Genomic DNA, 23,237 nt, shown 5'->3' on the forward strand with positions numbered 1-23,237 from the left:
GGACAAAGCAGCCCACTTGACTGGCATTACATCCACAAGCATCCATTGCCTCTACCACCAATATTCAGCAGTGGCAGCACATACTATCGACAAGATATACTTGAAATTCACCAAAGATCCTCAGGTAGCACCTTCTAAACCCAAGATGACTTCCACCTAGAAAGACAAGAGTAGCAGGTATATGGGAACACCACAACCTGCAAGTTCCCCTCCAAGCCACTCACCATTGTGACTTGGAAATAAATCGCTGTGCCTTTACTGACATTAGGTCAAATTCCTAGAATTCCCTCTCTCATGGCATTGTGGGTCAACCCACAGCAGGTGGACTGAATATGAGGTGCTACTCCTTCAGTTTGTGTGTGGTGTCATTGTGGCACTTGAGAAGGCCCAGGATGGACATATCACCCAGGGAGTGGGAAGGGGAGTTAAAATGGTTGGCGACCAGAAGGTACACAATGTGGAGGAGCAGCACCTCATATTCAGCCTTGGGAGCCTGCAGCCCGATGGCCTAAACATGGAATTCACCAGTTTTAATATATCCCCAACCCTGGCCTTATCCCATGTCCAACCCTCCCTCCGTCCCTGTCTCCTTGACCCAACACAACCTGTCCATCTTCTCTCTCACCTGTCTGTCCCACCCATCCCACTGAGCAATCCCCACCACTCGCTCCCTGCATTCACCTATCACCATCCCACTTACCTTCCCCAGCCCCTCCCCTCCTGTCTCTATTTATTTCCCAGCTTCCGTTCCACTGCCTATTTCTGAAGAAATGTCCCAACCCAAAACGTTACCTTTCCTGCTCCTTTCATGCTACGTGGCCTGTTGTATTCCTCCAGCTCCACACTGTATTGACAATGATCATTTGGGCAAATTACCAGCAAACAGCTGGGTCACCACGGATATTACCTCAGTAGAACGGAGGCTTTGTTTGGATAGGAGGGGGAAATAAACAGGAAATATTTTCTGAATTGAATAATTGTTACCAGGTTAAAAACAACCAACCAAGCAAATTGCAATACCTCAATTTTGAAGTATTAAGAAGAGCCCATTCAATATATTCATTAGCATTATATCTTGTGAATACTACTGATGAGTCCACCCAATACAAGCGAAAAAGGCAAAAACAGCTGTTGAGGAAACACAATCACTGGGGACACTGATTTGTTCAACTTCAGTTACAAAAATAGGATTACACAATCTTATCAACATCATTTCTTTGGATTATAAGTATGTAATTCTGTCCATCCTTACCACTGAGAAATAAAAACTGCATAGAAAATATTATTCCTCCAGTTTGATGTCCTCAGCACAAAAACATCTTGAATGATGTTAAACGGACAGTTCAAGTCTGGGGAAGAGCACAGTAGGCTGGCTTTCAGGAAGGTGGTCCACTTCCTCTGGAGAATCCGCTGGCCTCCACGATCACCCTTAAATCCAAAATAATAGGCAAACATCAGCAGAAACTCATTTTATGAAATATTGATCATTTGCAGAAGATATCCAGATGTCCAAACTTTGTCAATGGTACTACTTAGAATGCTCAGTGGAGTGATTCACATTTAAGAGTGCTGGCGTGGAGAAATGGCACAGCAAATGGGAGGAAAAGAACAGTGCTTTCAACTCCCATAAAGTCTCTCCTATCTGACTTGGGAATGGGGCTAATATAAAGTCCATAACGATTTAGTAAAAAAACAATTACTGAAGAGTCCCATTTGGTTCAGTGGGCAAAAAGGCTAAACATTGTGGCACTTAGTGATGAGAAAACACAGTCTCTGATGAAATCTGTCAGCTCAATGTTAATCTATGGTAAATTTTCATTGATATCTCGCCTACTCTGTGCTTTCAACACTCTTTTTGTTTTGAAATATTCAGTCACTGATTTATAATCTAGTTTACACAGAACAAAGTAACAACTTGAAAACAGTTTATGACATTTTCAGCACATTTTTGTTCTGATTTAAAATAAATTCAGTCACACATTACTAATTTAGTTTGATATAATTAAGCAATTATCCTGAAAACGGCTGCAGTGATCAGTTGTATGTATTGGGTGGAACAATTAATTTTTTTTGGAATGTGTACGATCACTTCAGTCCCTTTTGGTTGGGTGGGTATACTTCTTCTTGGCTTTAACTTTTGACATTACTTAATCACTAGCAACAGAAGATAGACTTCTCAAGAGTCAAGACCTCCCACATTCAGCGTTTCCTCCCGCACAGTGAGCTTGTTATAATATCACTTGTACTGCTAGTAAATACAATAAAAACAATATGTACATTCAATGCAACTGTGAAGTTTAAATCACTCCACCAGAGAGTCATGCAACTACCAGAGGGTGCTTTATGGCTTTTTCTCAAAAAGGAATCTTGTTTAATTAGTGAGAGGAACATTTGTTATCGTTGCTTTGTCTTCTTTATTGAAGTTGGTCATTTCTCGAATGCAAAGAGTCACCTGTTGCCTGTTCTAACATTGATTGTTAAGGCAGAGTGATACATCAAAACTGTACACTTTTGCACAGCATACATTAGATGAATTGTCTGATTTTGTTGGACTGCCCTATATTTCTAGCATGCTTTTTCTTCTTAGCTGCTTATATTCTTTGAAAGGAGGGACATCAGTGCTGAGAAACTGAGCATTCAGCAAATCACAGATCTTATTGAGCAAGATAAGATGCAGAATAAAGTTTTATTTACTCCAACGTAAAGATCTGTCTCAATTCTAAATGAGCTGTCCCATTTTCCTACATACTGGGATTAGTGGCAATGATATAAAGCAAAGAACTGTGGATGCTGGAGATGAGAAATAAACAAACGTAGACATTGCTCGAGAAACTCAGCAGGCCTGGCAACAGCTGAGGAGAGAAAACAGAGTTAATGTTGAGTCCTGTGACCACTTGAGATGAAAATTCTGTTTTCTTTCCATAGATGCTACCAGACCTGCTGGATTTCTGTGTTTGCTTTAGTGGCAATGATATTCAATTTGGGACAAGTTTGAATGCTGTGGATCCATATGAATTAAAATTGAGCTGTAAGTATTCAAAATTAATTCATTTAGTGGGTTGAGGTCAGTCGTATCCCATCAGTCTAGACTTGATTTATACCAATGCCCAGGTGTTCAATGCATTGCATGGCAACACTATCATTTTGCTTGGCATATTATTAATAATAACACAATTAAATTCTGCCACTGCACTTTATGACAGCACCCACCTTACATACTCGGGCAATTCTTGAAACCACAAGTTTATTGTAGAATTCAAACTCAACAGCAGTTTCACTGAAGAAAAGGTAGATTTTATCATCATCTCCATCAGCATTTTCACTTTCTTGCACCACATCCAAATGAACAAAATTAGGATCTGTTTTTTTAAAAAAGTACATTAATCCAACAATCCAGTGAAAGTGATTAATTTATCAAAGAAAAATGATCAACTCCACAAAGGGAGATTGAGAGTACAGAAGAAGTCATATTGGACTTGAAACATCAATGTTTTCCTAAAATGCTGCCAGATCTGAGATTTTTTCAATGTTTGCTTGGGAAATCTGCAATCTGCATATCAAATTGGCAATATTATATAGACAACAAGAAAAATGTATTCTGAAACACAATTCTTCGAAGTGTCAAAATGATAGAAACAATGTCTTGAGGCAGTAATATTATAGTGTTAGCAAATATTAAACCAGTTCTATAAAGGTAAGTATTTAAAAAAAAAGTATGTGGTTCAATCCAAAAGAAGTATTTAATTTTAAAATTCCCATCATTTGTTGCTATGAATATAATTTATGATCTTTGATATGATTTCCCCAAGTTAAACAAATCAGACAGTGCAACAAGTGATTTGATTTCTCAACTCTGCCCAGTTTCCAATCTCAGTGCATTACCAACAGTGATTAAATAGAGACCATGCACCTATACACAGTTTAGGCAAATCAAGGGTTAGGAGAACCGTGTATCAGCTAATGAATTAATTTGAATTTTTGGGACACAAGTTGGTCATTTAATCAGCTCAGCTAGTACTAACATGTGAGCCAGGAAGTTGTTAATAATTGAACCTTGAGTAATCAAGAAGCAAGACACTTCGTTCAAATCTTGTCCAGCTTGATGAGATAAAAGCCTGTCAGCTGTAAATGTCCATTGTGAAACAAGTTAAGCAGTAACATACTAAGAATGGATCCACTAAATAAAGTCAATTGAAACACATTATTATCATGACTAACAGAGACAGACTTGCTCTGCACCAAATCTTGCTGGGCCCATATTCTTCATTCAGAAATTTCTCAATCAAAACTTCTCACTTTGATGACACAGGATTTTGTTGGGAGAGTTTTTCACAAACCCTGCACTTCAGCTTTTGAGTAACAGCATCCCAAGATGGTCTTATCTGTAACAGTATCATTAGTAAACAAGAACATTTGAACCAGTATTTTCATTCTCAAAAGCACCAAACAAAAATTGGTCGGTTTCATTTTATTACTTTTGTTTTAAAGTTGTTAACAGACTTGAGCAGCCTTTCTGCAGCAAAATAAAAACAAATAATCAGTGAACAAAATTCCTCTGAGTTTTACATTACACTCCCAGTCTTCAATTTTATAGTTGACACAACAAACCAAAGTTTACATGTTCTCCACTGTGCTGCTCCGCAAACAATGAAATAAAACTTGAATGGTGAAAAGGACCCGCTGGGGACTTTCAGCGTCACACACAAGAATTGTGCTCACCATTTAGCCAGGAAATCCCATTTTCAGACCTCAGGTTGTTTTGCAGGCTACGCAATAGAATAGGCTCAGTGCCAAGGAAGTTATTGGCTGTTGCAGAGTAGAATTCTCCATCTAAAATACATGAAATTATGTTAATCTAAAAATCAACTGAAACAGCTATCACACATTGTACTGCCAATAAACTCAAATGAATAGAATGTGAGATAACGAAGTGTGGAGCTGGATGAACACAGCAGGCCAAGCAGCATCTTAGGAGCATAAAAGCTGACGTTTCGGGCCTAGACCCTTCATCAGAAAAGGGGGATGGGGAGAGGGTTCTGAAATAAATAGGGAGAGATGGGGAGGCGGATCGAAGGTGGATAGAGGAGAAGATAGGTGCAGGTGAGACAGACAAGTTAAAGGGGCGGAGATGGAGCCTGCAGAGGAGAATATAGGTGGGGAGGTAGAGAGGGAATAGGTCAGTCCAGGGAGGATGGACAGGTCAAGGGGGCGGGATGAGGTTACTAAGTAGGAAATGGAGGTGCGGCTTGAGGTGGGAGGAGGCGACAGGTGAGAGGAAGAACAGGTTAGGGAGGCAGGGACGAGCTGGGCTGGTTTTGGGATGCAGTGGGAGGAGGGGAGATTTTGAAGCTTGTGAAATCCACATTGATACCACTGGGCTGCAGGGTTCCACACTTCGTTATCTTGGATTCTCCAGCATCTGCAGTTCCCATTATCTCTGACCACAGTCAGAGAACCAGATTACAACAACCCTGAAGAAGTTACACAACTCAGGAGACACCATCAAGACAGGCTACCAAAAAATGAAGCCATGGGGATCCGACACACCCCAATTCTACGGACTCCCCAAAATACAGAAAGCAGGGATCTCCCTCAGACTCCCGTCTCACTACCAGGCACACCAACATATGGACTTGCCAAAGAACTACAACAGAAATTTAAATACTTAGTGGACAACATTACCTACTCCATCCACTCCTCCCAAGAATTCTTCGACATTATCATGGACATCAGGATTAAAGAGGATGAGATGATGATATCCTTCAACGTAACAGCACTATTTACACACATAAACATCAACCTTGCAAAGAAACAATTGGCACATTACTGGGAGAATCAAGTAGGCAGACAACCCAGGACACCAACAACATCAATTAGGACACCACCAAGAAATTACTAGATCTATACCTCTCAACACACTTCACCTTCAACGACAGCATATACAAATAAATCAACGGAACGTCAATGGGATCCCCAATATCAGGACTGATTGCAGAAGCAGTAATGCAGAAGTTAGAATGGACGGTGCTCCTCACTATACAACTCAAACTTTGGATCCAATGTGTAGATGCCACCTTTGTGAATATTAAATGCACAGAACTGGAAGAAACTCACCAACACATAAACAATGTTCTTACCAGGATAAAACTCACAAAAGAAGAAGAGAACAACCAGCTACCTTCCCGTACATAAAGGCAGAATGCAAAAGCAAAGGGGAGCTCCAGATTAGTGTATATTGAAAGACCACACATACGGACCAGATACTCAATTACACAAGCAACCATCCCAACACTCACAAATGGAGCCGCATCAGGACACCATTTAAATGAGCCACAACACATTGCAGCAACCTGGAACTATGCAAAGCAGAACAGGAGCACCTATACAGAGTTTTCAAAAGGAATGGATACCCAAAAAGCACAATCCGCTGTTACCTCCGAGACAAAGCACAACAGGAAGACACAACATGACCAAACTCACTAATCACCCTACCATACATCAAGGACAGTTCAGAGATGACCACAAGACAACTCATATCCCTTAGTATCAGAGTAGTCCACAAACCAACAATCAACCTATGGCAACTACTGACGATAGTAAAGGATCCAATAAACAAAACCAACAAAACAGTGTAATATATAAAATACCTTGCAAGGACTGTGAGAAACACTACATAGGCCAGGCCAGAATGTGTGACAATGTGGATACATGGACACCAACTAGCTACCAAAATTCATGAACAATTCTCACTTGTCTCACTACACACAGACAAAGGGGGACACAAATTCAACTGGGACAACACATTCGTAATCGTACAGGTCAAACAGAGACAGGCCAGAGAATTCCTGAAAGCCTGGTATTCCAACCGGAACTCCATCAACAAACACACTGAATTAGACCCTGTGTACAAACCACTGAGAAACTGAACCAAAGTAATACCAACCATCCCAGCAAACCAAGGCATATAAATAACAAGCGGGACAGACCACTGACACTTCACCAGAGGCACACTGACGATGTTACCCAGCAGGGTGACGAAACGTTTTGCAACCAAACCCACCAACTCGATGAGCATGTCTAAAACCTCAAAGGTAAAGTCACCACAGTTCCAAAGGACTACAGGTTTGCTCTCTCATTAGAAAAAACAACTGCTGGTGGTTTAACCCACAGGACACCACTCCTCATGGGAGAGGGAGTTTGAGGCACAGAGCCTTCAAGGTAACCTCAGCTGGTATGAGAAATGAACCTGTGATGTTAGCACCACTCTACATCATAAAGCAGCCATCTTGACAACTGCGGTAACTAATGTCATTATAATAGTGAATCTAGTCAACAAGTACAATCATAGATCCTTGGTAAGATTCTGAATAAAAATGTGTTCTGCATCAGGACTTCCACCAAAGTTTTGGAAACTCTGGCATTTGATATTCACCCCCATCGAATGTCAGAATACTAAAAATGTAGTGTATTATAAAATATAATTACAGTCTGCATTTCAAATAACCATTGAAATTGTTTTAGTCACTTCTTGTTGCAACTGTAGCATTGGAGCATCCATGTACAAGTAGATGGATCATAGTGGACATTTTTAACATGGCACTCTATCTCACCATTGACAACACACAATCCACTAATCTTTTGATCATTGTTGCTTAAAGTTCAAACCAGACATGCATGCATCTTTCATCTGATATTCAATTACAGTACAATGGAGGTATTGCAGGTTCTGTGTTACTATCATTTGGTTGTGACCCCATATTGAGGCCCTCTGCCAGTTCAGGCACACATAAAAGATCCCATGGCACTATTCAAAGAACAAGAGGTCACATGTCTCGGTCAACATTCTGCCTCAATGGCCACCCAAACAAAGATAAATTAACAGGCCATTTATCTAAATTGCTGTTTCTGGCATCTTTCAGTCTGTTTGTGTACATAACATTAATTATCATAAGAAAGTAATTCCTTCGAAACAATGAGTGCTTTTTTTTGTTTTATTTGTTCATGAGATGTGGGCTAGGCCAGCATTTATTACCTGTTCCCAATTGCTGAGAGTATGTAAAAGGCAACCACATTGTTGTGGGTCTGGAATGACATGTAGTCCAGATTAGGTTGAAAACAACAAGGTTGATTTCTTTCTCTAAAGGATATCAGTTAACCAGATATATTTTTACTACAACCAACAATGGTTACATGGACGCCACGAGAACATCACAACCTTCAATTTCAGTTTTTGTTTAAAATCACTTTCAAATTTCACGACCTGCCCCAACGGGATTTGAACCTTTGACCCTAGAACATGTGGATTACTAGTCTGAATCACTGGTCTGGTAACATTAACGAAACACCACTGCCTCCCCTTCAAGGTAGGATATAAATGAAAGTTCTGTCCCACCAACAGTGCAAGAGCTACAAATCACCAAAAGTATTTCCAAAGATGATAAAGTACATTACGTACCAACCATGACAGAGGCATATCCCTGAGTAGGATCAAATGGGCACTGTCCTTTACTCTCTTCAGCCTTGTTTTCCAGTTCAATTTTGCCATTGTTAATTACCTATTAAATAACAGATGTGTTATTTTATGTACGTTAAATTCAACTGAGGTAAGTTTGCAGTGACTATGTGTGAACAAGTTTTCTCATAAAATCGCTGTTTGGAACAATAAAAACAAGATAGTCCAATCATTCAAGGAGTTCTTGAGTAGCAATGGCAAATTCAATGCTCTCTTTAATCCTTTGCTAACAACACAGAATTTTATTCACAGATACAACTACAATTTTGTGTTACTTTGGTACAAAATTATCTTTTACCACTCCCCCAGCACAAAATTTACAAGGATATAAACCCAGTATGTCAAGATGCACAGTGAAGTATCAACAATGTCAACTGACCCGTGACCTAGGTTTGGCCCAGCTCAAGAGTTTCATATCTCCAGGTTTGGAAACGGAGTGGGGCAGTGAAGAAAAAGAAATCAGATATTTCAGTTCTGATCACTATCCTATAATTCTTGTTTGAAAATGTATGTATGAACCCTGAATGGGAACACACTTAACTGTGATGACATTCACAGCAGAATATCCACTAGCAATGAAAGGGGCTAGATATCATGTATTCATAGCCAATGTTTATAGAATCATATTTACTGTCTTGGGTTACTAGTAAGAACGGCCACCTGGGACACATTATCTGAAGACTGTACATCTGCAAGAGTCAGTCATTCAGTATCAGTATGGAGTGGAGGGTGGAAAAGGAATAAAAATTATGAGAAAATGTACACAAGGCAAGAACATGAAGAAGTTTTAATTTTAAAAAATCTTGATCAATTGAATAAGGAATCTTCAAAAGAAGAATGTGGGCTTGATTAATACACTTTCCTTCACTAGCACTTCATCCTGATGTGATGTGGTGTGGTGATATCTAAGGAACCACAAACTGGAGACAGGAATCAGAAAAATCTATGTCACATAGTGAAACTGTTCCTGCATATCACTTCGGCAATGCCACCTCATTCGGTACAGCATATTAAGGTGTAAGGCACATTTCGAATTTCACAGTGGTTACACAGTGCATTTCCATGTCTCTAGGTTTCACTGCAATTGATACTTATCATGTGGCTTACTTTATAATGATAACTTATTACTCAGCAATCAGCATATTGTTGACAAAATCTAATGTGAAAATTAATATTTCTAGAATGAAAATGGTGGCAATGAGCTGCAGATAATATCTTACGTGTGTACATGTTTATCACAAAGTAGAACTAGATTAGCTACTCATAAGATCTGTACTGATAGGATTCTGTATAACAATTTTTACATAAATTACAATATTAATTCTTTGTCAATATTTTCCTACGGTTAAATTGTGTGGTGTGAAATCAGCTGAAAAAGATCACAATGTGAATTGACCTCAACTCACAACTCACTTCATCACATTATTCTAAACTCAAGTATTGATCGATGAAGGTGATGCCAATCTCTACAAGTATACTGACCAAATAATCGCATGTCGGCTGAAATGCATTGGTTCCACAAATGTACATTCTAGTTTCAGTTAAACGCTGGAGAATGCGTATGTAGTTGCGACAATCAGTCTGTAATGAAAAAATTAATTACATAAAAATGCTGAAGACAATCGTTGCCCTTTACCAATTAATACAGATCACTTCACACACCATCTTCAACATCAGGTCTGATTATGGGTGGCATGAGATTCAGAAGAACAGAAAACAGGAAGGAACATATCCTGCTGCTGTTGGACTGCAAAAAGTGAGATGCAATATCAATACGGTTTACTCGTTTTGGGATTACTATTCCCTCAGTTATTGGCAAAACATACCAGTATTTTTAATGTGATATAAAATGTCATACTTTTATAAAGACGAGGCCCATTGTAACATTATTTGTTGTTCCTGCATTTATTTTCCACCACAGATGACAAAATACAGATCAGGAATGGACAAACTGAATAGCAGAACAGGTTTGGGTTATAGATAAGTCTACTCCCATGATCAAGCAACTATAGCTCAGGTGTATGTTCTATCATAGGGCAGTGAGGGATCAATATTATTATTGAGTCCAACTTCCTCTCACCTCAGAGAATGTCAAAGTTATGATATACTAGAGAAACTGGTATTAATCCCTTTTAGAAGTAAAACTGAGCATCAATTTCAACACGGTTGTCAATACGAACAAGTAGGATATAATTTTATCAGATCAAATGATCTACTTATTTTACAAAATGTAATGTTGCAGTAAAGATTGCAATAACTAAAGAAGACTTTTGGCAAAATAAGCTTCGATAGATGGCATGAAATACAAAAGGGTGCTGTAAAGATTGCAAAAATACACATGAACTTGTACAAAATATGTGCATAATTTCTCAAGGGTTATCAAGACATCAAAGTTTTTAAATTTCGTGTCCTTTAAGTTTTTGAAAAAAACTATAGGATTTGACCTGCTTAACAGATTTCATAACCTATCAATATACAGTGTGTGCCTGATGGAAAACTTCAAATATTTCAAATACACGGTGGCTCAGTGATTATCACTGCAGCCTCACAGTGCCAGGGACCCGGGTTCGATTCCAGCCTCGGGCAACTGTCTGTGTGGAGTTTGCACATTCTCCCTGTGTCTGCGTGGGTTTCCTCCAGGTGCTCTGGTTTCCTCCCACAGTCCAAAGATGTGCAGAGTAGGTGGATTGGCCATGCAAAATTGCCCATAGCGTTTGGGGAGGTGTAGATTAGGGGGATGGGTCTGGGTGGGATGCTTCAAGGGGCGGTGTGGACTTGTTGGGCCAAAGGGCCTGTTTCCACACTGTAGAGAATCTAATCTAATCTAATCTAGAGTTTTGAAAGTGGGTCTATGAATACAATGAATTATTTTATAAAAGATTAAGTACTTGAAGGATTTTAAATGCACTGAAAGTCTTTTTTTTTCAGAAAGTGTTTTCTTGTCCTAAATAATGAATTCATCAATTATGCCTAAGAACATTTTATTTAATGTCAGCACAGATCCTGGGCATGGGAGGTGTGTTGGCAAGGAGGGTCTAAGAGCAAAGAGTCATGGGGAGCATGAATTGACATGAGTTGATACTAAGTTGGCATGGGACTATAAAAGGACTGTGGAATGGATAAAGACTACAAGTTGATATGGTGGAAATGAGATGACATTGGATGGGTGGAGGTCATGAGGTGAATGTGAAGTACAGAGAATGGTGATGGGGGTGAGTGGATGGAGGCTGCCTTTTGTTTTATAATTTAATTTCAAACAGCTGCAGCAAAGTCCGAAGCAGACCATTCCCATATCACACCTCTGCACCCAGCACAGTGTGATCTCCATCTCTTTCTGTAACTCCAGTTAAAACATAACTCCTTAAAGTGAAATCCAACTATCCAAGACAGTTTCTGGCCCCTTAACCCCTTAACACACAAGTCAAATTTCAGAAACTGAAATTTTCACGAAATCTTAGGAATGAAAATTCAGGGTGTGGTCTCAGGAACCCTGCAGTTGGCATGAGAAGCCAAAATATCACTCTAGGCTCCTGGGTTTCATCACAGTAACACAGGGTTGTAGAACTGGAAAGCACTTATGTGAGCAGGGCGGAATTAAGCTTGATGACCATCATCAACAGCTTTCTAACATCCCTCACTTATGTTCACACATGAAAAACTGATGTGGGCAACTCGTGACCATATACTACTGAACAGGCATTGGTTCAGGTTGAACAGTAGGACGCCAAAGAGGAACAGAGGATCACGGGGTCCTTGGTGTGCATGTCCATAGATCCTTGAAGGCAGAAGGACAAGTAGATAAGGTGGTTAAGAAGGCATTATGGGTACTTGCCTTAATCAGTCAAAGCATCAAATACAAGAACAAGAAGGTCACAACGGAGCTGTATACAACTGTTGGACAACTGTGTGCAGTTCTGGTTGCCATATTATAGGAAGGATATTATCGTATTGGAAAGGATAAGGAAGAGATTCTGCAGGATATTGTCTAGGCTAGAGCATGTCAGCTGTGAAGACAGACCAGGTAGACAGAGGTTATTTTCCTTACAGCAGAGAAGTCTGAGAAGACATCTAATTGGGCTGTACAAAAATCTGACGGGCATTAATAGGACACATAGGGAAAGATATTCCCCTTATTAGAAAGGTAAATAACACAGGGAGCACTGTTTTAAGGTAAGGAGCAGGAAGCTTAGAGGGGACTTGAGGAAAAAAGGCTTCACACAGAGGGTTGGGGGTATCTGGAACTCACTGTCTAAAAGGGTAATAGGGGCAGAAACCCTGAAGACATTTAAGAACAAATTTATATGAACCCACTTGAAACGCCACAGCATAAGGTGCCATGGGCTAAGTGTTGGAAAAAGGGATTAGAATAGATGGATTTTGAAGTCCAGCATGGGCATGATGGGCCAAAGCGCTGTGTGCTGTAACAACTCTTGACTCTTACAAAATCAAAATCTTGCTTTCATTTTACAAAACAATTTTTTTCTGATATGAATGAATATAATTTATGTTCAAGAGTTAAGATCTTCCACTTCTTTGGAAATATCCAGGAAAAGACTGATGAGAATTCACAGTTTATGGAAACTCTTAGATCACAAACAATAATATCGTTGTATATTCTTGAAGAATAGCAGATTGCTCTAATAAACCCGAAGTCACTTCAGAATGTTTCTACAAGTTAGTGCTCCACATTACTATGAACCATTGTTGGCAGTAGCTATAAAGCTAGTTAGTTACCACTGCATGTAATATTAATTGTGGAACACACCTCTCTCGACTTTCCTTTGTACATACATTCATTCCGTTTTCTTTCAGGAACAGCCCACATTTCCTGCAAAAAGGGAGAGGGAGACATGTAAACATGTACCATTAGAGATGAACACGGAGTCATTATTCGAGGCAAGCTTGGGAGGCTTTAAAAACAATTAAAACTGAAAGTACTGCAGGACTTGCACCATCTGTGGAAAGACAAGTCAGTTGATCTTTCAGGCATTATGACTAGTTGTCAGAACAAGCTTATAAAAGATGAATCATATTTCAGAAGGAACACAAGGGAAAGGAAATAGGGAAAGACACACAGCCAAAAATGATGTGACAAAAAGACAATTAAATGTCAGACCTAATGTCAGCAGGAAACAAAGGAATGCATAATTAGAGGAATTAATGAAATAAAAAAAGCGGCTTAAAAATATGCTCTGAACATGGTTTGAACTTTGGTAAAATGGGAACCACGAGAAACCTGAAGGTAGAGGCTTTAGTGAAGTGGTTCAGGAATCTGATGACAAGGAGGGAAACCTAAGTCTAAATGATGCTGGCCTGCACCATTGATGGTTGGCCTGCATTTATTGCAGTCTCTGATGCACTGCATGCTCCACATGTCTGTCTTGGCAAGCATGGAGGCATGCACCAACATCCAGCAGAAAACGGATGTACTAATCCTTGGTACTGAGGGGGTGTATAGGACAGAATAGGAGTTAAGAGAAGAGGAAATAACTGATGAAATGAGCAAAAATTTTGCTTCTGCCTTCATTTTAAAAATACAACAAATATCCTAGTAACAGTTGTAATTTAAGAGTTGGAAGATAAACTTCGCAAAATTACAAATCGCTAGAGATGTCGTGCTCAGCAAACTAATGGAGCTACAGGGAGGCATGTTTCTGGGTCCAATGGATTTCATCCGAGGATTGTAAAGATGTAGCTAATGAGGTTATAGGCACATTGATGTTAATTTTACAAAATTCCCAAGATTTGAAAAAGATTCAATTGTACCAGAAAGTAGAAAATTTGAACCCTCTACTCTAGAAAGGAGGAACGCAGAGAACAGGAAACTTTAACCTAGTTAACTTGATGACGATTGTGGACAAAGTTTTAGAATCAATGATTAAGAGGTTGTAGCAGTGTACTTAGAAAAAAATCAAGTTGATCAGGAACAGTCACATGGTTTCATCAAGAGCAAATCACATTTAACCGACAGATTGGAGTTCTTTGACGGAATCAGATGCAATGTGGTTAGAGGAGAGTCTGTGGATACATTAGACATGCATTTCCAGAAGGCATTTGATAAGATGCCATACCAAAGGTTACTGTGCAAAATGAAAGCTAATGGTGTAGGAAGTAAGACATTAGTATGGATAGCAGATTGGCCTCCTGACAGCAAATAGAGTATACATAAATGGATCTTTGTCAGAAAGTAATGAATGGTGTCCTACAAGTGCCAGTGTCTCAACCATTTAAAATTGATAACATTGTTTTGAATGAGGGGAACAAAATATGGCAGCTAAATTTACAAATGACACCAAGACAGATGGAAAAGTATGTTGTGAAGAAGATATAAGGAAGTTGCAAACAAAGATTGGGTGAGTGAGCAACGATTTGGCAGATGCAATATAATTTGAGAAAATACAAAGTTGTTTGCTTTGGAAGAAAGAATAAAGCCACACAGCTTTACTTAATCGGTGAACAACTGCAGAATTCCAAGGTGCACAGGGACTTCGGTGTTCTGGTACACAAGTCACAAAAAGTTAGGTACAGCACATAATCGAGAAGTCTCATGGGTTGCTATCCATTGTTACGAATGCAACTGAATATAAAAGGAAGGCTGAGATAACACATTCTGAAGAAGGGTCCCAATCTGAAATGCCAACTTTCCTGCTCCTCTGATGCTGCCTGGCCTACTATGTTCTTCCAGTTCCACACTGTGTTATCTCTGACTCCAGCATCTGCAGTTCTGACTATCTGTGATAAAAGGAAGGCTGTTATACTTAAGTTAAACAGTGCTTTAGTGAGGCCATCTTGAAAACTGCATGCAGTTTCAGTCTCCTTTTTAAAAGGAAGGAGGAAAATGCAATGGAAGCAATTCACAAGTGGTTTACTAAACTGATCACCAGGATTGAACTGTGTATTTTATTTGTGTAGATTGGACAGACTGAGGTTGTTTCTGCTGGGGCTTAGAAAAGTGAGCAGTGACTTTGTTGAAGTATATAAGATCTTGAATAATCATAAGGCCGCTTTGGAAAGGATGTTTCCTTTTGTGGGTCAGTTCAGAACCAGGGTTCACTGTTTTAAAATTAGGGATTGTTCCTTCAGGGCAGAGATGAGGAGCAGTCTTCACCCTCACCACATCTTCCTCGCTCCCCCCAAAACCACACCCGTCCCCCACGCACCCATTCCCCACACCCCTCCCTCCAACCTCGAGAATAGTGTAGCTTCAGAATTCTCTGCCACCAAAGACACGGAAAGGCAGGACCACTGAGGTGAGCATATTCCCTTACTAACAAGAATCGTGTAGTAAATGGGAATATAGAATTCAAAATACAAACAGATCAGCTATGATCTTACTGAAAGGAGCAGCAAACTCAAGGGACTGAATGGTCTATGTCTGCTTTTATATTGTATGTTTGTATTCAAACTGGGAAAATTACAGATTCAAACACAACACGGATATTGAAAGTTCTGATAAATAATAAACTGTATCCCCAACTACATTGGTGACAATTAAAGGTGAAATGAAAAGGCATTTATTTCATTATAACATGCCAAACTTTTGAATGTTGTGTGGAACTCACAGCTGACCTCCAACTAAATTAAAATACAGGTAACATTGAGGTAGAGATTCCACTCCTTATCACTAACAAAAGCAGTATAATCCATGACTAAATTATGTAGAAATGCAATGACTTTAAAACATCTCAAGATACTGCCAAAAACTTGCATTTCAGATTGTATCGAAGGGTCTAGGCCCTAAATGTCAGCTTCTGTGCTCCTAAGATGCTACTTGGTCTGCTGTGTTCATCCAGCTCCAGACGTTGTTATCTCGCATTTGAGACTGTGATCTTTTGCACTGATTCAAGATTCAATGTCTTCATCACACACCAACCAAAATACCATCCCCAATTAGAAATTGTAAGATTTTACCAATTGTGCTTGCTCAAGTATGCTCTTAAAATTGGGCTAATTTTATTTGGTATGTAGGTACTAAAATAGGCACTTTGATCAAAAAGAAAATTTTTATTTGGGAAGATAATTTACCAAGATACTGATTGGTGCACATCAGTTGAACTAGAAAATTGTTCAATGTCATTTTGAGTTAATTTAAATCTTTCTTAAAAAATGCATACTTTTTCTGATAGTTTCAGCTGTAATAAAGAAGCTGAATTGGGCTCCAATTCAAATATATCAAGAAACATTTTGTAAATGGGGAAAAAAAAAGTCTGATTGGGATTCTGCACCAAGGCTTTAAGCTTATGTATGTTATAAATTGAGTTTTTGCAAAAACTGAAACTGTATTCAATCACTGCAGTTTTGACCAAGTCACATAACTTTCCAATTATGGCCAAAGAAAAACCCTACACTCTGACTTTTGATTAAGACGACCACAATCTTAGCATTTTCAAGGCTGGGTTGCAGAAAGACAACATTTTATCAGTTAGCCTTGACTTCTGGCACACAATATTGTGCTTGGATCAGGACTTTGATGCAGCTGGAATGAACAATTAACAACTTAGTATTCTGGAAATTTCTTCACGCCTATATTGCTTGCACCATTTTAACTTGATTTGATTTGATTTATTATTGTCACATATACCTAGGTACAGTGAAAAGTTTTGTTTTACCTGCAGTACAGGCAGATCACAACCTAAAAAGATCATAGGGTAATATAACAGTGTGAGGAATACAAAGTTATGGCTGCACAAAAGATGCCCAAAAACCAAGATCAACATTAGATTTAAAATTTGAGAGGTCCATTCAGTAGTCTAATGGCAGCAGGGAAGAAGCTGTTCTTGAACCCATTAGTGCATGTGTTTAAGTTATTGTATCTTCTGCCTGACAGAAGAGGTTCGAAGAGATTATAACCAGGCTGGGTAGGGTCTTTGATGATATTGGCTGTCTTTCCACGGCAGCCAGAAGTGCAGATGGAGTCAATGGATGGAAGCTTGGCTGCATGATGGTCTGGGCTGTGTTCACAGTATTCTGTAGTTTCTTACGGTCCTGGGCAGAGCAGTTATTGTACCAAGCCAGATAAAATGCTTTCAATGGTGCATGAGTAAAAGTTGATGAGGGTTCTTTTGGGCATGCCGAATTTCCTTAGCTTCCTGAGGAAGAAGAGGTATCGTTGTGCCACCTTGACCATCGTATCAACGTAGGTGGTCCAGCACAGGCTGTTGATGATCATCCCTGCTCTCGACCATCTCCACCTCAGCTCCATATACATAGATAGGGCTGTGCCATCCACCTTGCTTCCTGAAGTCAATAATCTGCGCTTTATTTTAGTGACTTTGAGGGAGTGATTGTTATCTTTAAGTGGCTTTTGCTGGATATATTATATTCATCATTAAACTGATGATTTCAAAGATAAGACTAAAAGTATTGACAAGTTGGTTATTTGCTTGGTACAGCCACCTGAACATGGTTGCAGTACCGCTGGTTACCAAAACGGGTCTTGCAAGAATCAGTGACATTGGAGGATATAGAATTACAGTGCCAGCTTTTGTTCAGCTGTCTACGAAGATCATCTTTTACTTCTTGGAAATGTGCTGAGCTGGATACTTAAAGACTTAGACATTAAACGAAAAGCATAAAGTAAATGATTTTTCAACTTAACACATCTTATATATTTTGCCATTATCACTTATGTATTATGTCTTTTTTGAATGGGTTTAAATGGGAGCATAGCAACAACATAGGAGGTAAAAGACAAGGAAGTCACACAGACAAGTACTTTTGGTATAATTTCCAAAGCTCTAGGCAAATGTAAAACTACTGAGAAATCAGATCTCAGCACAAAACAACTTGGCAAACTGCCTAGGCTGTATGATAGTACAGCACATTGCATCAAAAGCAGTAGACAAGGGAACATGCTTGTGTTTCAGTTACAAGTACCTGGCACATCACTATGGGGAGCACACAGCAGAAGCCAAGCACTTCCTCACAGAGGAAGAAGGTCAGTAAAAAAAACAAGATATTATTGGTTTGTTTTGCCACACTCCCAAGTGCATGGTTCCGAGCGGCACGGGGGGAGGTCTGGAAGCAACTTTCCCACCCACCCACTCAGCTACAGTTGGCCTGACTCACAGAAGATGAAGAGAAAGGATTTAAACTCTTATCAGCTGTTAACTGTTAAGACTTTGTAAATTGTTGTTAACATTAAGTCTGTAAAGTAGTTGAATAATGATGGTGTTTAAATAGTGTTTACTGAGATCTTCCTTAAAAGCAGAGCTCAAATACTCCCACATCAATATCAAAATATATTAGCAGAAAGAAAGTGCCATCATACTTTGTTTAGGCTGACAGGAAGACTGCAAGATAAGCAACTAACATTTACATTGACAATTTTAAACTAGCATGAACTTTGTTATGGTTTTTTGCCAAAACTGCAGTTAACAACAGAGAAAAATTTTATTTCTCTTTTTTTGGTCTGTTTTCCTGATTATTGTAGAAAGCCTCAAAGCAGATAAATAAAAAGGCTTGCGGAGTTAAATTGGCTGCCCCATTTCAGTGGAGAGTGCTTAAGTATGTCAATATAGTTGCATAAAAATTTCAGCATAGAAAGAATGCCTATTTCTACCTCAGAATCACGGTACAACTCAACCCCTGCCTTAATCTGCCAACTACTGATAGTCTCATTCACAACTTTTGCACCTCTAGAATTTGTGCTTTTTCAAAAAAGAATCCATCTTTATTTTCAATTCAATTATGGCCTTGGCTATCAGAAGGTTGAGAACTTCTGCCAGCCCTACTGCAATATAAACTGTGAGATTTGTATAGATTTTTAACATCATCTCTTGTAAGTTTTGGTTCTTGAATTGTAGGTTAATGATTGACATGGGACAGAACCCTGTAATGACCTGAGTGACGTGGACTATGCCAAGATTTGTGGCCAAATGAGAAGAGAAATCTGGTGAAGCTGATCTTGGCGTCAGACGTCCCACACTCCACTTTATGCTTTTGATAAATGACAATAATGCAGTCGTAATGTCGGGCATGGATGTTGCTAGCAGTAGTAAGAACTGTTGAAGGAGATTTAGCCACTTGCTGCTGAGTCAAGGCATACGCGTTAATTAAATGGAGGACAAGAATTTTGTATATTGCATCTGTTCCAGATGCATCAGGAATGGTGAAGTTGTTTCCCTGCAGGAGACAGAGGCTTGAGTAATTTCTTCCTAAATATATTAATTGTCTAAAGTCCACCGATGTGATCACTGATTGTAGGAGTGGAGATGTGGTATCATGCACACCTGCAGGAACTGTAGATCGACTTTAACTTCATCCCGATTATTCAGGGCTGAAACAAATATGCAATATTAATTGCAGTGATCATAACACCTATCTTGAAATTCCCGTTCCTCTCTGTTTACCATCACTATTTGTCTTTTACAGCTCTAATTGTTGGATCTGCTCTGCACTCCTGCAGTGATAAAAAGATTTTCTTCATGGTGGATTAAGAAAAGTGCCCAAAGATGAGAGAACAAGATTGTTTATAAATCAAACCTCTCACACTCTTGTTAAAAGTCTGTTTTTTTATGGTAGCCACTGGCATCACTGTTTCATTATAGGAGCACACAAAAATCCCTTTACTGTACATAGAACATAGAACAGTACAGCATAGTACAGTCCCTTCAGCCCACTTTGTTGTGTTGACCTATTATCATACTAAAATCAATTTACCCTGCATGTCCAAAATTTTAATATCCTCTATGTGCCTATCTAAGAGTTGCTTAAAAGTCTCCAAAGTATCTGACTTCACTCCCACTTCCGGCAGCGCATTCCACACACCCACCACTCTCTGCGTGAAGAACCTACCTCTGACCTCTCGCCATACCTTCATCCAATCACCTTAAGAGTATGCCTCCTCATAACAGTCATTTCTGTCTTGGGAAAAAGTCTCTGACAATCCACTCTATCTACGCCTCTCTTCATCTTGTACACCTGTATCAAGTCACCCCTCATCCTTCTTTGCTCCGAGCCCTAGCTCCCTCAACCGTTCCTCGTAAGACCTGCCCTCCAATCCAGGCAGAATCCTGGTAAATCTCCTTTGCACCCTCTCTAAAGCTTCCACATCTTTCCTTTAATGAGGTGACCAGAACTGAACGCAATATTCCATGTGTGGACTAACCAGAGTTTTATAGAGCTGCAGCATAACCTCATGGCTCTTAAACTCAATTCCCCTGCCAATGAAAGCCAATATATCATTCGCCTTCTTAACAACCCTATCCTCTTGGGTAGCAACTTAGAGGGACCTATGGAGGTGGACCCCAAGATCCCTCTGTTCCTCCACATTGCCAAGAATCCTGCCATTAACCCTAAAATCTGTATTCAAATTCGACCTTCCAAAATTAATCACTTCACACTTTTCTGGGTTGAATTCCATCTGGCACTTCTTTGCCCAGCTCTGCAGCCTCTCAATGTCCCGCTGCAGTATACAACAGTTCTTCATGCTGTCCACAACTCCACCAACTATTTTTGGCAAACTTACTAACCCACCCTTCCACTTCCTCATCCAAGTCATTTATAAAGATCACAAAGGGTAGAGGTCCCAGAACAGATCCCTGTGGAACAACACTGGTCACCAAGCTCCAGGCTGCATACTTTCCAACTACTACCACCTTCTGTTTTCTACTGGACAGCCAGTTTTGTATCCAGACAGGCAAATCTCCCTGAATCCCATGCCTCCTTACTTTCTGAATGAGCCTACCATGTGGAAACTTATCAAATGCCCTGCTAAAATCCATAGTCACCACATCCACTGCTCTACTTTCATTGATGTGTTTTGTCACATCCTCAAAGAATTCGATAAGGCTTGTGAGGCATGGCCTGCTCCTCACAAAGCCATGCTATTTCTAATCAAATTGTGCTTTTCCAAATAATCATAAATACTGTCTCTCAGAATCCTCTCCATTAATTTGTCCACCACAGAAGTAAGGTTGACCGGTCTGTAATTTTCAAGATTATCCCTATTTCCTTTCTTGAACAAGGGAATGACATTTGCCACCTTCCAATCTTCTGGTACTACTCCGGTGGATAGTGAGGACACAAAGATAATTGCCAAAGGGGCAGCAATCGCTTCTCTTGCTTCCCGTAGAACCTTGGGTATATCCCGTCTGGCCAAGGGGACTTATCCTGATGTTTTTCAAAAATTCTAGTGTATCTTCCTTGCTAACATCAACCGGTTCAAGCATATCTGCCTGTTTCATGTTGTCCTCACAAACATCAAGGTCCCTGACACTGGTGAATACTGAAGAAATGTATTCATTAAGGATGTCCTCTACCTCCTCTGACTCCGCGCACAAGTTCCCTCCACTATCCCTGATTGGCCGTACCTCACTCTGGCCATCCTCTTGTTCCTCACATTAGTACAGAAAGCCATGGGGTTTTCCTTGATACTATCCACCATGGTTTTTACATACCCCCTTCTAGCTCTCCTAAGTCCATTCTTCAGTTCCTTCTTGGCTTCCTTGTTGACCTCTACAGCCCTGTCTGATCCTTGTTTCCTCAACCTTAAGTCAACGCATGGTGTGTTGGCTTTCATTGGCAGGGGAATTCAGTTGAAGAGCCATGAGGTTATGCTGCAGCTCTGTAGAACTCCGGTTAGACCACACTTAGAATATTGTGTTCAGTTTGGATCACCTCATTATAGGAAAGATATAGAAGCTTTAGAAAGGGTGCAGAGGAGATTCACCAGAATGCTGCCTGAACTGGAGGGCAGGTCTTATGATGTAATGGAAGATGCAAATGGAAACTGTACTCTTTCCAATAATATTCCTTCCTAAAGTACATGTTACCACGAATTTTGAGTCTCTCTTTTCCCATCTCCCTTCCCACTGCCCATAATTCTGTTAATCCTGCTTAAATATTCACCCTTATTTTTTGCATCTTCTCTGCTGTTCCTTCCAATCCATCCGACCTGATACTATTTTTATTGACTGAAACAGCATGGCTTTCATGTATAAGATAAAGTGTGAAGCTGGACTCTAGCATCTGCAGTTCCCATTATGTCTAATCACAATTTTAATCTCACTGCGAAGCCTCTTCAAGGGATGCCTAACCTGAAGAAGTTACCCTCCTCCCTCCGGACCAACCTCAGGGAATCTCTCTCCCATTGCAACTGTCTTGTATCTATCTTCAGTCCGCCTCGCCCTCTCTCCCTATTTATTTCAGAACCCTCTCCCCATCCCCCTCTCTGGTGAAGGGTCGAGGCCCGAAACATTAGCTTTTGTGCTCCTGAGATGCTGCTTGGCCTGCTGTGTTCATCCAGCTTCACACTTTGTTAGGTCCGGAGTTTGTTATCTTGTTATCCATACTTTGTTATCTTGGATTCTCCAGGATCTGCAGTTCCCATTATGGCTTTCATGTATGTTTGTTTTTAAGCAAATGCATAGTTAGGGTATTGAAACATAGCACACTACAGTGACAGAAATTACAGCGCCACCATTCCTTTTCTAAACAACACAAGTTTTGCCAGAATATTTTAAAGCAATTATCCCCTTTAAAGACCTTCACACTTTGTGCAGATTGAACATGAAAGAAACAACCTGTTCCCAGCTAGATAAATCCTGTCCCGTGACACAGAATTACAGTTGAAACTAACTGCCTGACCTCAGATGAAGAAACTCTGCCAAAGTCAAAAAGACTTTCCAAAACAAAGACATCAACTGAATAGCAACTTCCTGCCCACTACAGGAAAGACTCATCCTAGCCAGCTGTACAAACGTAACACAGTAGTCCCATGGTA

General features: G+C 39.8%; 1 protein-coding gene across 4 annotated transcripts in view; it reads right to left on the minus strand.

Annotated features, from left to right (window-relative positions):
- Positions 1 to 23,237, minus strand: part of LOC125466031 (semaphorin-4E-like) — a 73,648-nt gene that overhangs the window by 14,134 nt on the left and 36,277 nt on the right. For all 4 annotated transcript variants that reach the window (XM_048560128.1, XM_048560126.1, XM_059638517.1 and 1 more), the window contains 6 exons: positions 13,278 to 13,340; positions 9,995 to 10,093; positions 8,456 to 8,555; positions 4,720 to 4,830; positions 3,211 to 3,359; positions 1,253 to 1,428 (listed from right to left, as the gene is read on the minus strand). In XM_048560128.1, coding sequence (XP_048416085.1) covers positions 1,253 to 1,428; positions 3,211 to 3,359; positions 4,720 to 4,830; positions 8,456 to 8,555; positions 9,995 to 10,093; positions 13,278 to 13,340 — 698 coding nt within the window. The remainder of the gene's footprint in view (positions 1 to 1,252; positions 1,429 to 3,210; positions 3,360 to 4,719; positions 4,831 to 8,455; positions 8,556 to 9,994; positions 10,094 to 13,277; positions 13,341 to 23,237) is intronic.

Source organism: Stegostoma tigrinum, chromosome 30, assembly GCF_030684315.1.
Source record: "Stegostoma tigrinum isolate sSteTig4 chromosome 30, sSteTig4.hap1, whole genome shotgun sequence".
Lineage (NCBI taxonomy): Eukaryota > Metazoa > Chordata > Chondrichthyes > Orectolobiformes > Stegostomatidae > Stegostoma > Stegostoma tigrinum.